The sequence below is a fragment of the Nyctereutes procyonoides genome, unplaced genomic scaffold (assembly GCF_905146905.1).
Source record: "Nyctereutes procyonoides isolate TBG_1078 unplaced genomic scaffold, NYPRO_anot_genome, whole genome shotgun sequence".
NCBI lineage: Eukaryota > Metazoa > Chordata > Mammalia > Carnivora > Canidae > Nyctereutes > Nyctereutes procyonoides.
Window position 1 is genome coordinate 12,757,188 of NW_026575037.1, and position 16,445 is coordinate 12,773,632.

General features: G+C 51.4%; 1 protein-coding gene across 5 annotated transcripts in view; it reads right to left on the reverse strand.

The window, feature by feature from the left end:
- Positions 1-16,445, reverse strand: part of KIAA1614 (KIAA1614 ortholog) — a 41,845-nt gene that overhangs the window by 6,020 nt on the left and 19,380 nt on the right. For 4 of the 5 annotated variants that reach the window (XM_055319319.1, XM_055319321.1, XM_055319320.1 and 1 more), the window contains 4 exons: positions 12,456-13,987; positions 10,435-10,591; positions 8,637-8,895; positions 484-611 (listed from right to left, as the gene is read on the reverse strand). In XM_055319319.1, the coding sequence (XP_055175294.1) occupies positions 484-611; positions 8,637-8,895; positions 10,435-10,591; positions 12,456-13,987 (2,076 nt within the window). The other variant, XM_055319322.1, reaches the window with a different exon arrangement.

Consider the following 16,445-nt stretch of genomic DNA (forward strand, 5'->3'; position numbering starts at 1 on the left):
CTGAGGCTCTGCAAAGCCTGCTGCAGAACCAGAAGCCCCCACTACCCTTCTGCCTGCAAACACAATTCTAAATCTTTGTGGGTGCAGAGACCTCTCTGAAAAATCTAACAAAAGATATAATGTTATATAAAATTTCCAGGAGGGTCTCATCAGAGGGTGGGAGTTCTCTAGGCAGGGTCACAGGCCAAGTGTCTCTGGGGGCCCTGTCTCTGGATCTCTAATCAGACCTTTGGCTTTGGCTGGCTAAGGAAGCTCTCTGAACATTGTGATTTTAGGATGTCATTAGACAGTAGAGGGATGGAGGCATCAAACCTTCCAACTCTGCCCATTCCACCAATCTTCTCAGAGCTCAGGCGCCCAGGACAAGACACTGAAGTGTGGGCCGCCAGATTCCAGTGGCAGCTGAGGCAGGACGGAGTGAAGCTTACAGCTCCACCACCCACACTCTGAGTTTACCCCCGCACACCACTTGCCCACTCTTACCTGTCAGCTGCGCTGTGCTCCCCCGGCTCCCCCACCATGTAGAGGCTGGACCGGTCCCCCTTTCCACTCAGCAGAGAATGGAGGTTCTGAAAGGAGGCAGCTTTCCGATGTTGATGAGAGGGTGACACCTGGTGGTAAAGGTCCAATATTGCAGGTGAGAAAAGTCCCAGGTCCAGGGCTTGGCAGGGGCCTGACCCCAACCAGGAGCCTGAGGGCTTTTTAAGAAAGTAAGGATACAAGCTTTTGTCACTACTTTAAAGTCCCCATCAGGAATCACAATTTACTCAAGTAGATGGGTCTATACAGGGGATCTGAAGGTTCAATTTTTTTTGGCTGAGTGAGATAACTTAGTGCTAGAAGAGTAGTACTGGAATAATTTCACTGATGAAGAAAATCATGGGATGCCTGGGTGGCTCAGCGGTTTAGCGCCACCTTTGGCCCATAGTGTGATCCTGGAGACCTAGGATCGAGTCCCATATTGGGCTCCTTGCATGGAACCTGCTTCTCTCTCTCTCTGCCTCTCTCTGTGTCTCTCATGAGTAAATAAATAAAATCTTTAAAAAAAAAAAGAAAATCTTATTTTCTCATTAAGAAAAAAGTGAAAGCAAATTAATTACAAAGTAATAGATATGACTCCAGAGCTAAAATACTAAATATTTTGTGATTCTTAGTATCCCTTTTATGATTGTTGACATTAAAAAAATTTTATCTAAGGACTTACAGGAAAAATGGTAGAGTACAAAGACCCTAAGCTCACTTTGTCCCATGGATACAATTAGATAACACACACATCATGAAAAACCCAATAAACAACCCAAAGACTGGCAGAACAGACTCTCCACAGCTAAATGTGGAAGAGTCCACATTGAAGATGGTAGGACAGGATGGAGATTCACTCAGGAGCTAGATGAACCTTCGGGACCATCCAAGGGAGGAAGGGAGGGATGCTTGGTGCAGAGAGAGGGGAGGACCAGACCCTTACACCAGGCATACCAGGCATGAGGAACCTGCACAGGGAAGATGAATGCTCATAACATTTGGCTTTGAAAACCAGAGAGGCTTAATTTCAGGAGTTCTTAAAATCAGTGGAGCTTAACAGTGGAGCTTTAAAAAATCACTGGGCTTGGCTCTGGGAGACCTGGGTAGATAATAGGAAACTGATTCCTACCCTTAAAGAGACAGCACAACAAACAGCCCCACTGAGATACAGTGTAGAGAAGCAGTAGTTTGAAAAATGTTTACTAATCTCAGAGCCTGTGCTGGAAGGGCAGGGATATTTGGGAGACTTCTCTAGGAACAAAAGAGCTGGCAGGTACCATTTCCCTCCCCTGCCCTGCAGCCTAGACACAGGAACAGCTGGGGGAACCAGCACAGCACCAACACTCTCCACCTAACTTGCTAACAGCACGGCCCACCCCCTTGTTCTCCTGTGAACATGCCCTCTCCAATACACCTTTGGCCAGAGTCCATCCAGAGTGGTGCCACAAGTCCAGCAGGGTTCAAAGCAGCCCCAGCAGTGACTCCTGCCCTGGGGAGAGGGGGAAATAACTAACTCAGACACCAGTCTGAGACTGTGGCCCCAGCAGTGGGCCAGGAGCAGACATCTAGTCTGACTGTACGCCCCACCAATAAAAAGCTTCACAGGGGACAACACAGAGAAAGCATCCTGTAGTTCAGTACTACTGTATTTTTGGCAAATGCCTGTTTTGACTCAACTCAAGCCTAAGGTAGTCCAAGAGCAGCCCACTCACACCACAGGAACCAAACACTGCCCACAACAAGTGAAGAGAACCATTGCAGATGACTGGACTGAAGGCAAAAGAAGTTCAGCCACAACAGTAGGGTGCATGCCACACATATAAGAGACAGCTCTGATGTGCCAGGTTCTGGTGAACAGGGACAATGCACTGCAGGGCACTACAGGACCTCTTCTTCGTAAGGCCACTACTTTCAAGAGCAGAAGAAATAGCTGACTTTCCTAACACATAGAAACAGACACAAAGAGCTAGACAAAATGAGAAGACAAATATGTCCCAAATGAAACAGTAGGACAAAATCACAGCAAGAGAGCTAAATGAAAGAGATAAATAATATGCCTGCTAAAGAATTTAAAGTAATGGTAAGGGGAACTTGGGTGGCTTGGTCGGTTAACTGTCTGACTCTTGATTTTGGCTCAAGTCTTGATCTCTGGGTTGTGAGATTGAGTCCTGTATCAGGCTCTGCACTGGGTGTAGAAACTGCTTTTCTCTCTCTCCCTCTCCTTCTCCCTCTGCCCCTCCAGCTCCTTCCTCTCTCTCTTCCAATAATAATAATAATAATAATAATAATAATAAAATTAAATTGAAAAAAAGTAATGGTCATAAAGATATTCATTGAACTTGAGAAAAGAGTAAAGGACCTCAATAAGACTCTTACCAAAGAGATAGGAAACATAAAAAAGAAATAATCAGAGATAAAGAACTCAATAACTGAAATTAAAAATATACTAGGGGCAGCTTGGGTGGCTCAGCAGTTTAGCGCTGCCTTCAGTCCAGGGCCTGATCCTGGAGACCTGGGATCTAGTCCCACATCGGGCTCCCTGTGTCGGGCTCCCTGCTTCTCCCTCTTCCTGTGTCTCTGCCTCTCTCTCTCTCTCTCTCTCTGTGTGTGTGTGTCTCGTGAATAAATAAATAAAATCTTTCAAAAAATAATAAAGATAAAAATATACTAGGTGAAATATATAGTACACTAAAGAAAGCGGAACAGATCAGTGACTTGGAGGATAGAAAGCAATCAAGATAAACAGCAGAGAGAAAAATAATAGAAGAAGTGAAAATAGACTTAGGGAACTCAGTGACACCATCAAGCAAAATAACATTCTCATTGTAGGGATCCCAGAAGGAAAGAGAGAGAAAAGGAAGTGGAAAACTTTCTGAATCTGGGGAAGAAAACAGAAATCCAGAGCCAGGAGGCACAGAGAGTCCCCAACAAAATCAACCTAAGGAAGTCCACACCAAGACACACAGTAACTAAAAAAGTAAAAAGTAGTGATAAAGAGATTTTAAAGCAGCAAAATAAAACAGTTACATATAAGGGAAACCCCATAAGGCTATCAGCTGATTTTTCAGCAGAAACTTTACAGGCCAGAAAGGAGGGGCATGATATATTTAAAGCAGTGAAAGGGAGAAAAACCTCTATCCAGCAAAGCTGTCATTCAGAATAGGAGAGATAAAGAGTTTCCCAGACAAGTTAAAGAACTCCATAACCACTAAGCCTGCCCTACAAGAAATGTTAAAGGAACTTTTTGAGTGGAAAGGAAAGACCATAAGTAGGAGAAAGAAAAACAGGAAGCACAAAAGCAGTAAAATTAAGTATATCTATAAAAAATCACTCAAGGGATTCATAAAATAAAAAGATGTAAAGTGTGTCATCATATACTTAAAATGTGGAATGGTAGGAAAGGAGTAAAGAGTGGGTTCAAAGTGAAGCAATCATCAACTTAATAAAGACTGCTATATGTAGAAGATGTTATACACAAACCTAACAGTAACCACAAATCCAGAACCAGTAATTGATATGCAAAAAAATAAAGAGAAAGAAATCCAAGTATATCACTAAAAGAAACCAGCAAACCTTGAGAGAAAAGAGCAAGAGAAGAAAGGAATAGAAAAGAACTACAAAAACAACCATAAAACAAAATAGCAATAAGTACATGTGTAGCAATAATTACTTTGAATGTAAATGGAGTAAATGTTTCAATCAAAAGACACAGGCTGATGGAATGGATTGAAAAGCTAGAGCTGCTGCCTACAGGGGGACTCAATTCAGACCTAGAGACACATGCAGATTGAAAGTGAGAGGATGGAGAAATATTTATTTTATCATGCAAAAAAATGTGAAAAGAAAGCCGAGGTAGCAATACTTATATTGAACAAAATATACTTTTTTTTTAAATTATTGATAGTCACAGAGAGAGAGAGAGGCAGAGACACAGGCAGAGGGAGAAGCAGGCTCCATGCACCGGGAGCCCGACGTGGGATTCGATCCGGGGTCTCCAGGATCGCGCCCTGAGCCAAAGGCAGGCGCCAAACCGCTGCGCCACCCAGGGATCCCTGAACAAAATATACTTTAAAACAAAGATGGTACCAAGAGACAAATAAGGACAACATATAATCATTAAAGGGACAATCCAATAAGAAGATATAACAATCATAAATATCTATGTACCCAACATGGAAGCACCCAAATTCTCAAAGCAGTTGATAACAAACATAAAGGAAGAAATCAACAGAAATAATCAGCAGTAATAACAGTAAGGGATTTTAACACCCCATTTACATCAGTGAACAGGTCATCCAAACAGAAAATCAACCAAGACACGGTGGTTTTGAATGACACTTTGGACCAGATGGATCTAACAGATGCATTCAGAACATTCCATCCTATAACAGCAGAATATAATCCTTTTCGAGTGCACATGAAACATTATCCAGAAGAGATCACATACTAGACCACAAAACAAGTCCCAACAAATTCAAAAAGACTGAAGTCGTACCATGTATCTTTTCTGACTACAATGCTGTGAAACTAGAAATCAATTATAAGAAAAAATCTGGAAAGGACACAAATACATGGAGGTTAAATCAAAGAGGAGGGGTGCCTGGGTGGCTCAGTTAGTTAAATGGCTGACTCTTGATTTTGGCTCAGGTCATGATCTCATGGTCCTAGGATTGAGTCCCATGTCAGGCTCTCTACTCAGCATGGGCTCTGCTTGAGATTCTCTCTCTCCCTCTCCCTCTACCCCTCCCTACCACTCTCTCTCTCTCTCTCAAATAAATATTAAAAACATAAAGAAAGAAATAAGGAAACAAAAAATACATGGAGACTAATGAAAATGAAAACATAATGGTCCAAATCTTTGGGATTACAACAAAAGCTGTTCAAAGAGGGAAGTTTATAGCAATACAAGCCTACCTCAAGAAGCAAGAGAAATCTCAAACAAGCTAACCTTGCATCTAAAGGAGCTAGAAAAGAGAATAACAAACAAAACCCAAAACCAGTAGAAGGAAGGAAATAATAAATATTAGAGCAGAAATAAATGACTAAACAGAAACTAAAAAACCAGGCGCCTGGGTGGCTCAGTCAGTTAAGCATCTGCCTTCAGCTCAGATCATGTCCCAGGGTCCTGGGATTGAGCCCGGGATCAGGCTTCCTGCTCAGCAGGGAGCCTGCTTCACCCTCCCTCTACCTGCTGCTCCCCCTGCTTGTGCACACACACTCTCTCTCTGTCAAACAAGTAAATAAAATCTTTTTTAAAAAGAAAAGAAGTAAGATACATGTTCAAGAGGTTTAGAGCAGGCCCTAAGCTTGTATCAGAGCTCAGGAAGGCTTTCTGGGAGAACTGGGAGAAGTCATGCTTAACTCAGACCTGAAAGACCAAAGGGTCTTCCGCACGAAGAAGAGAGAGAGGACAGCATTCCAGATGCAGGGTCAAATGTCAAAAAGCCACAGCCACCAGGGCACGGGGGAGCCACCAGTGTGGTGGGCTGTGGGAACAGGAGGGCAAAATGAAAGCGAAACCAGGGCAGCACCTGCCCACACTCGGCGGCCGGGGGTCTAAGGCATAGGAGACGGTCTAAAGGAGATAACGACCCCTCAGATGTGTCACATTCTGGGTGAGACGAATTCTTGTTTTATCTTCTTTTTTCACTTCTTGAGCAATTCTTTCTGCTGCACAGTGCTCCCACCCCTTGTCGGCCAGCTTTCTTTCTCTCTTTGCCCCCTTGGCTTACGTTGCTGATGACCTCTCTGCCACACTCACGGAGTCATCATCTCCCTTGAAGGGTTTACAGGGATGGAAGGGCTGAAGGTGATACATCGCACGCCAGGGCTCAGACGCAGAGGGGCCAAACCTAACTTCCCGAGAAAAGTGGATTCTCGGGGCACAACGCCACTCGAGGCTTTGCTCCCCAGCTTATGATCACTTGGCTTCTGTTTCTTTGCCTTCCGTCCATTCATCCAGCAAATATTTTTTTAAATATTTTCTTTCTTTTTTAAAAGATTTTATTTATGTATTCATGAGAGACACAGAAAGAGAGAGAGGCAGAGACACAGGCAGAGGGAGAAGCAGGCTCCATGCAGGGAGCCCTATGTGGACTTGATCCTGGGTCTCCAGGATCAGGCCCTGGGCCGAAGGCGGTGCTAAATCGCTGAGCCACCCGGGCTACCCTCATCCAGCAAATATTTATTGAGCACATACTAGGTACTGTTCCTGGTATAAGACAACCAATGGCATTTTCATTCGGCCCACATTCTCTTCCCTACTTCAGCCTGAAAAGTGAAAGCCTCTATTGCCCCAAACCAGAGTCACCTGCTTTGTTCTGCCCAGGGGCAGAGCAGGGGGCGGGGAACAGAAGAACAAACATAGTATCTGGAAAAACCTGGAACAGAACAGGCTTTTCAGAAACCTAGCTGAGAGTAAGCGCACCGTTGCTGGCTTGCTGTTGGTTGCTCTGCTGGCACCCGGGGGGACCTTGAGCTAGCTGCCCTGCACTCACTCCCTCCCTCGCTCGCTCGTTCACTCTCTCTGTCTTAAATATGTATTATATAGTAGCCACTGTGCTCAGTACAGGTATCCCTCACTTTTTGAAAGTTTGCTTTTATGAAAGACCTACATGAGTGCCTGTTTTCACGAATTGAAAGAAATTTGGAGGATTTTCATTTTTGTGGGGGAAAAAAGGTGAAAAGCAAAAATAGTATTCAGTGTTTGTTTTGGCATTCTGGAGCAGTGAGCATGGTCCCATCGAGCCCCCGAGACCCCCAGGATGACACTCAGCATTTTAGCACTAAGCCACCCCAGCTTTATTTTTTTTTAAAGATTTTATTTATTTATTCATAGACACAGAGAGAGGGGCAGAGACACAGACAGAGGGAGAAGCAGGCTCCATGCAGGAAGCCCGATGTGGGACTCGATCCCAGGTCTCCAGGATCACACCCCAGGCTGCAGACGGGGCCAAACTGCTGCGCCACCAGCCACCCAGCTTTAAATGGTACCTGTGAGCAACTGTGCTCTATCTCAATTTATTTGTGCATCCATCAGCAAGAAGTGCCCTAGGGTATCAGAAAAGCCTGAGAGAGATTATATTTTGGGTGTGGGAGTGTTCAAAATTTTTCCATATTAATTAATGGTCACTGCTTCTTCGATTTATGCCATTGTGGCTTACGGAAGTTTTTGTAGGGACTCTCTAATTTCGGACAGCAGGTGAAACCTGTACTGGGAATATAAAGATCAGTGTTCCCGCAAAGAATTCACACTCTAGTGAGGGGAGACAGACAAAAATCAATTAAAATACTATGTGGCAAGTTCCCCAAAGGAGGGAAGCACAGGATAAGATGGGGAACACAGAGCAGAGGGCCAACTAGCTCAGCCCAAGAAAGGACTGGAATTGGCTTCTTGGAGGAGGCAATCCCCGAAGCACTGATGGATGAGCAGATGGTAGCAGGGAGAGAAGGTAGGAGAAACATCTCAGGTGAAGGTTCAAAGTCAGCATGTGGCCTGATTACAGAACAGCAAGGTCAAGGACAGCGGAGAGGGTGTTAGAAGGAGAGTGATGAGAGATGAAGGCAGATCCCAGAAGCCCTTTGGCCATGTCAGGTGGTCTGAACTTTACCCTGGAGGCGATCAGGGGCCCAAGGCAGATGTTCTGTAAGGGGTAGCATAACCAGATCTGCACATCAGGACCATTGTGGAAGGAGGCAGAGAAAGACATGGCAGGGATGCCAGTCAGGAGGCCGCTGTGTTAGTCTGCATGTGAAGTTATCTGTGCTAGACTAAGAGAGGCACCGTGACCATGGAGAAGGTTCCAGAATGATCAGACAATAGACTGTAGGCCTTGGCAAAGGTGGCAGAGTCGAGGGGGAGAGAGGGGGAGGAGGAGGAGCTTAGGGCGAGCTCATGCTGGGGCAGCTGGCTGGAAGGACAGACTGTGGGGTGCTGCCTTGGTGCCCAGGGGGAGCCAGGTCTCATGGATCAACCGCAGGGAGCCCTGCAGCTTCCCTTTCTCCACCTGGGCGCCTCGGGCAGCATCCTCCACACTTCACATCTCCTGTCACCTTCCATCCCAGTGGCGGCTACACCACCACTGGGGCCCTCACCCCCTGGCCCTCTGACTCACCAGGCGGAGGGACTGTAACGACGGGGCTTTCTTCACTCTGGGGGAGCTGGGGTGCGATGCTGGGCCAGGCGCAGGGGACTGCAGCTGCTCCACACTGTAGCTGCGGGCCTTGCCTAGCTTGGGCCTAGTGCCCTGGCCCAGGGCCGAGAAGAGCTTCTTCAGCCCCAGGGTGGAGGCCAGGCTGCTGCTGCTTTTCTTGCTCCTGTCAGAAGGGGCAGCGCTGGGAGGGCCAGGTCCGGCACTGACACCCAGTAATGCTCTGAAATGCAAGGATGGACATGAAGCGGGCAGGGGTTGGCTAGGGGACAGAGGCCAGGGCAGAGTGCCCCTCAGGCTCCTGGGGGCCCCAGGAGAGCCAGCACCCATGGCTCGTGGAGGACATGACAGCTGGCTGCCAAGAGGCTGAGAGGACATCTGCGGGATGCTCTGCTCGGGCAGATCCTAGGGAGGAGGGCGAAGGCAAGACCCTGGGCATCACACTCAACTATGGGCCCACCCACCCATTCGTTCCATTCATTCATTATTGCCTCAGAGCCTCTGTGCCTTCTAGAAACAACAGGGGTATGTGGTAAACAAGACAGACAAAGTCCTTACTCTCAGCTAGTAAACGAAGGAGAAAAACCAACAGCACAGTGGCTGGTCTTTCTGAGAAGATGGTGTCTAGGCTGGAAGCTAAATGATAAGGAGGAGCCGTCCTGCCGAGGCCAGAAGTGAGAATCCCTGCAGGAGGCAGCATAGAAGACAGGAAGCTCCAGGACAAGAAGAGGTTCCATGGTTCCAGAGCACGATGAGGCCAGGCCACCAGCACCGGGAGGAGGGGAGCAAGAGGGGGAAGAGGTGCCAGAGGAGGTCAGGCAGGCGGGCCGGATTACACAGAGCACATAAGCCAAGGTAAGGGGCTCGGATTCTATTCCAGGTGAGAGAAAAAACCACTGGGGGTTTTCTGCAGGAGAAATGACATAATTTAATGGCAGTTTAAAAAAGATATCTTTGACTGCTGTGCTGAGAAGGAAGTGTAGGAACGAGAGTGAAGGCAGAGAGCAGACGGGGGTGTTGGAGTTGTCCGAAGTCATGGAGCTCAGACGAGGAGAAAGGCAAGAAAAAGGGATGCAGGAGCCGGAGGGGACATGCCAGCAGATCAGGCCGGAAGGAGGAGATTGGCCAAGGTCATGCCATTGTGGGTGCAGCACTGTGTGGATGGTGTGTTTGCCAGGAAGGGGACCTGAGGAAGCAGGTGCATCAAGGCCTCTGAGACACCCTAGTGGAGAAGCCAGAGGAAACCAGATGGAGGGATCTGGGGTTTTGGGGAACACACAGCACCAGAGATGGAGATCTGGCTCTCGGTGTCACTGGGAATGGTGTGTAGTGCAGAAAAGAATGTCCTGGCCAGAGCACTGGCTCACCCAGGCTTTGGGGACCCAGGGCAAGGACTCCGACTCTCAGTGCTAAAGGAGAGAATGAATGGAAAGGTGAATGCCAGGCTGTTTCCTCAGTATCTGCTTGTTTCCAAGCCCTCTCAGACAGCCCCATCCTGGGAGCACCCTGAGGGTGGGGAGTGTCTGGTCAGCTGCACCCAGCAGAGTACCTGGAGCTTGAGGCTTGGTGAATGAATCAGCACGTACATCAGACTAAAAATGGCTGGGAAAGGAGTATTAAGGTGCCATGCCTGGAATAAGTCTAGGAATCCTCTAGGGATTTGGGAGTCATGGGGTTAGTTATGCCAGTGGGGTCTCTTTCTCCACCCAGCACCCCTAGCCTCCCACCTTCTGCAGTCAGGGCTCTTGCTCCCGTCACTCACCGGGATGACACTTGCCCTCCAGAACTCAACTCTGTCCTCGGCAGGCCTCTCTCTGGTTCCTGGCTGGACTCTGGCTCCTCTGAGGTCAAGGAGAGGGTGATGCTCATGGAGCTGACAGTGCCAACAGCTGCCGAGCCGAGAAAGCCCTGGACTCCTCCTGCAACAACCATAGCCCTCCGTGTCACTACGCCATCCCGAAATTAAAAAGAAACAATGTGAGACAATTTGCGCAACTCTGACAGCCTACACAGCTGATGCTGTGAACCCCTGAAAGCCCCTTAGGCCCTCGACCCGTGGATGGAGGATGACAGTGACCCCCCCCACGCTGTTCCGCACCTCAAAAGCAGCAGCCTGGCAGGCCTCGGGACAGGTCATGGTCAGGGGAGAGGACAAGCGCAACGAGAGCAGGAGGAGCCCCAGAAGAGCAATGGAGGCAGTGGTGAGACACCCACAAAGCAGGGTGGGCATGAGGGGTCTTGTTTACTGCTGTACCCATCACCCCAGCACAGCAACTGGTACACAGTAGACGATCAATAAGTGTCTACAATGAAGGAGCTGCTGGCGATAAGTCACGTCCCTCCTATAGCAAGAGACATAGCTGGGAACGGGGAAATTTTGCATTCCTGGGATGGAAAGCACAATCCTGTTGGTTGAGGTATCTAACAGCTTTCATGACAGGACCATTTCTGGAGCATTTGTGACGTGCTAGGCAATGAATTGACCCTCTACAGAGATCATTCCGTGGGTTCTAGGAGATAGGTTCTCCTATGACCCCGGGTTACAGAGGAAGAGCCCGGAGCACAAAAGGCCTCCGTGGTGTGCCCGGGACCTCCTGGCTGATGAGAGGAGGAGACTGAGAAGGTGAAGGCCAAGTGGCCCAGGAAGCCCAGCGGCTGGCGGAATAGAAGCTCCCCAGGAAGTGGCTGGCGGCGGCCAGCAGCCGGCCTAGAGCCCACCCACAGCAGAAAGCACACCTTAGAACGGGGCAGGCGGCCCAGGGCGCGACCTGCTTTCTTAAGGCTCCTGTCAGCAGGGGAGGGAGAGGAAAGGTGTCTGTGTCCCCGTGTGCAGCAGAGGGGGTGGCCAACACACTGGGGGGTAGGGTGCTTTGCACCCACGTCTTCAGTAAGGTCAGCATAGCCTATCAGCTCTCTGCTGTCCTCCGCTGTGTTTCCAAGCCATCCCGACTCCAGGCCTGTCACAGTGCTGGACACACTAGGACAGGCCACGGGGGCAGACCTGTTGTCTCTGCCTCAGAGTGAATGGCCGAGTTACTCACCTCAGATCACAGCAATGAGGATCAGAGCTTAGGGCCACTGATGCCCAGGCTGTGCCCACAATACAAGGATCTCTTCCCAGGGCAGAGTTGACGCCCTCTACACCCTTTTGCGGCCCTTCCTGCTGAAGCCAACAAGCCTGCCCAGGAGGGCTGAGGGCCTCGGAGGGCTCTGCCCCCTGGTCCCTGGGTCCTCCAGACAGCACGTCTACTGCCCACAGGTCTCAAGGGCAGGACTCCTGCAGAATAAATTCATTTATGCATCCCCCCCCCCCAGTGCCTGGTATGGGGCCTGGCACTTAACAGGTGCTCAGTGTTGAACGAATGAAAGAGGAAATGAATGAAACAAAGATGTTGAAGGAAAGGGCCTGATCCTGTGATGATCAGGCATTTACTGCTTTAAGCAAATAGTGAATCTGGAGCTGTTGTATCATTCCTGCTCTGTTGGTAGTAAACTTCCCTTAAAGCCCAGGCCTCCAGCAGCCGCAGACCCTGACACCTCAGGGTCCCCCGTAGTCGGAGGGCCTCTCTGCCTTCTGCCTCCCCAGCAGGAGTTGGCTAATCTGCGACCAGGCTGATGTGCAGTCGTCTTCCGCCCAGCCCACAGACTCCGCAGCTTCCAGAACACCTGCCACTGCTCTGAAGGGCTCCAAGAGGCTGTCGGGAGTGCACATATAGCTATGTCACGGATTCAGATAAAAAGCAAGGAAGGGCCCAGAGCGCCTGGCCCGGGGTCTCTGCTTACCGGTGGTGCGGCGGCTCTCCTGGCTACAGGGGCCCTCCTCCGCCTTGCCCTCGGGGACAGCTCCTCCCCAGGACTCTTGCGGCCCTGGGGGAACGCTGTTGTTGCAGTTGTTGGTGGACAGGGCCAGCAGGGGCTGCCTGACTGCGGGGCCGTGGGGCTGGGTCTGTGCAGGGGAGCGCTCACAGGTCCTGGGAATCACACTTCTTGAAAGAGGCAGAGGGGTGTCCGCAGGCTCTCTGGGTTCACTCAGCCTGCGGGGCCCAGCCAGGGCTGCCTTCCTGTGAGACACCGGGGAGGTGACTTTCCTTGAAGATGGAGGGGCTGGCACCCAGGCTTCCGGGGAGAAGGAAGAGGTTGGCTGCTGGGCCGGGCGCAGGGCAGGGGGCTCTGCGTGGCTCTGTTGCAGGGAGGAAGCAGAGACGGTCTCCAGAGACTCTGGGCTTTCCGCAGCCGGGGTTTGTCTGCCCGGGGACCCCGGTCCCCGCTTCATGGAAGAGGCGGGCGGATAGGCTGTGCTGCCCGGAGCCCAGGAATCCACCGGGTGGACCCAGTGATTTCCCAGCGCTGGCCCAGGCTGCCACTGGGACCCCAGGGAAGGCCTTTTAGATTCCGGGGCAGGCGGCTTAGCGAAAGCGTCCTCCCTGGGAGACAGAGTCCCCTCGGGCACCTGTCCCCTGCCTTCTCTGACCTCGGCCGCACCCTCCGCGTGACCAACCCCGGGCAGGCGGTGCGGGGCCGCAGCGCCCCAGGGCAGCTCCGGGGCGGCCTTCCGGAACCCGCTGGGGCCTCCCCGAGGCCTGGAGCCCCGCAGACGCGGGCTGCTGCCCCCGCCCAGGCCGCGGGCCCTGCTGGGGCGCGAGGGCCCGGCCTCCTCGCTGTCGGTCCTGCAGCCGTCCGACGTGTCCGTGCTGTCCGGCGCAGAATCGGCCTCCTCGGGGCGCGGCGCGGCTCCGATGTGCGTTTCCCGGATCCCTGCCGGGTGGCACCCGGGCTCGGCGGGGCGGAGCCTCGAGGGGGCGCTGGAGCCCCGAGAGCTCCGGGGCTGGGCGGGCGCCGCCTGCGCCGCCTGCACCGCCTGCACCGCGCCGGCAGCCCGGCGCTCCCGGAGCGCCCTGGGGTCGGGGCTCGCCTGCGCGGGGGCGTCCATGCAGCTGCCGCAGGCCCGGCACGTCCTGGGCGGCGGCGCGGGGACGGCCCCGCGCTCCAGGCGGCCCAGCAGCCGGCCGAGCGCCCCTGCGCCGTCGGAGCGCGCCAGGCCCCCGCGCCCGTAGCGGCCCAGGTCGGGCTCGGAGCGCAGCGGGCCCCGGGAGGCCGCCGGCCGCTGCCGCTGCTGCAGCCGCTCCAGGTAGCGGGACTCGGCGTCGCGCGCCGACTCGTCCTCGAAGCGCACGCGGGACGGGGAGGCGCCGCGCCTGGGCCACCGCCCGCTGCTGGACTCCCCGCTGGAGGAGTCACTCGTGTTCCCGTTCTGGGGGCTGTCTCTGCAGGCCTGGGGCGTCCGCGGGTCCGGGGCTGGGCTGCTCCGGGCGTCTCTGAAGGGGAGACGGGAGGAGACAGGTCAGAGAGAGAAGAGGCGGCCCGGCCCGGGGCACCGCTCCCCTCGGCGCTGCAGTGTCACCCACACCCGGGGCCTGGGGAGGCAGGGGGCAAACCCGGGCAGCTTCCAAGCCCATCTTGATCCCGAGACTGGGCACTAAACCAAATCAATAGGGTCTTCTTTACTTTTGGCTTTCCTCCTGTTGCCTGGCTCAGCCTGAGTCAGGATGAAACATTATGTGGAACACAGGATGTACGGAAGGATGATAGCCAAGTCCTCATAGTGGGTGTGGGCGCGCTCGCAGGCACACGTGCACTAGGGCACACACTTAAGAGGAAGTGAGCCTGGCATTCATGGGCATCTGGAAAGGGATGACTTGTCCCAATGCTGCATTTGCTATAAAAGTTTAATGGGAAGAGTGAATTATGTCTCTACAGAGACTGTGTGGGACCTCAAGTCAGGATTTCTAAGCTTTCTTGCTCCCGAAACTGCCCACTCAGGGCTCCTAATCACCTTGCTCAGACACAATTTCGACAGATTGACACCAGTGCTTCTCCTTGGACTCTCCATCTTGTCTGTTCCAGCACCCACCTTCTCCCGCCCTCCTCAGCCGCTCACACACACTCTGAAATGCTGTGAGGACAAGCACTGTGCTAAGAAGAGTCATCACATTGTGTCACCAACCTTTGCTCTGGGAGACACTGTGTGGTGGTCAAGCGCTGCTCAGCTCAAGAAAACACCCACACAAATCTCACACCAGGGCCCCCTGGAGCCAGGTGGCCTGAGTTTCCAGGCATTTCCTAATCAAAGGCTACCTAAGTAGGGTCTGTTCGTCCCTTCCTTTTCCCTGCAGTGGCCTCCCCATCAACCTCCTGCTCCGTGTTTGGGATTCACACTGGACCGCAGCCTCTTATCCAGCCTCCCTGCCTCCTGTCTGTTGGTCCTCTTGGAGCACACAGCTCTGTCGCACCATCCCCCAAGGTGGGGCACAGGATTCGCTTCACAGTCTTTGTGCTGAAAATACAGGCGCTTGGCCTTCCTCACTGTTTTAGTGTCCAGCTCCCCCCACCCCGTTACAGGGCCACGAGGCTGCCTACCTCATCAACCTCATGCAGCCCTCTTGCACCATTTCCTGGAGACTTTTTTCTTAACTTGCCTGCATTTGAATCCTATCTGTGAAATGTTACCTGGTGTATAGACATACCATGTGTGATGGTTAATCTTATGTGCCAACTTGAGGGATGCCTGGGTGGCTCAGTCAGTTAAGTGTCTGCCTTCGGCTCAGATCATGATTCCAGGACCCTGGCATTGAGCCCTACATTGGGCTCCATGCTCAGTGGGGAGCCTGCTACTCCCTCCTGCTTGTGCTATCTCTCTCTCTCTCTCTCTCTCTCTCAAATAAATAAAATCTTAAAAAAATAAAATGTCTATGAAAAAAAGAATTTAAAAAATACGTGTCAACTTGATTGGTACCACGGTGCCCAGGTACTTGGGTCAAACATTATTCCGGATGTTTTAGTGAAGACATTTTTTGGGTAAGATTAGCATTTAGATGTTTGAACTTTGTATAAAGCTGATACCCTCCACGATACGGTTGACCTCATCCAATCAGTTGAGGGTCTTAAGAACACAAATATCGATCTTCCCTGAGCAAGAAGAAATTCTGCTAGTAGACTGCCTTTAGATTCGAGTTGCTACTCTTCCCTGAATCTGAAGCCTGCCAGCCTACTCTGCAGATTTTGGACTTATCATGTCTCCATGATCACATGACTCAATTCCTAAAAATAAATCTCTCTCTCTCTCTCTCTATATATATATATATATATATACACACACACACACACACACACACGCACGCACGCACACACGCACCCTGTTGGTTCTTCCTCTGAAGAAACCTGACTAATGCACCATGATATCTCCCTCCTCTGAACACCTGTACCACTCATTTGTCACCACAGACCCACAAGGTGTTAGTGCCGAAGGCACTGCCATGACCACATGGTCCCTCCTCATTCCTATAAAGGAGAGGCCAGGGCAGCCCGGGTGGCTCAGCGGTTTAGCGCCACCTTCAGCCCAGGGCATGATCCTGGAGACCTGGGATGGAGTCCCACGTCGGGCTCCCTGCATGGATCCCGCTTCTCCCTCTGCCTGTGTCTTGGCCTCTCTCTTTCTCTGTGTGTCTCTAATGAATAAATAAATAAAATCTTAAAAAAAAAAAGAGAGGCCACAAAAGACCAGTTTCCAGACTGAGTGGCACCTAAGCAGCTGGAAAGGCAAGCTGTGGATATTTTTTCTCCCTCAGATGGAGCCACAAAAATAGAACTAGACACTGACCATGCTGGTGGTCTAGTCCTACCTAGAGACAGGAGCCTGGATTTCGGAGACCCGCCACTTCTTTCCAATTGCCCAGAAGTGTGCCCATATACACGTTATCTATATTGGTATACTTC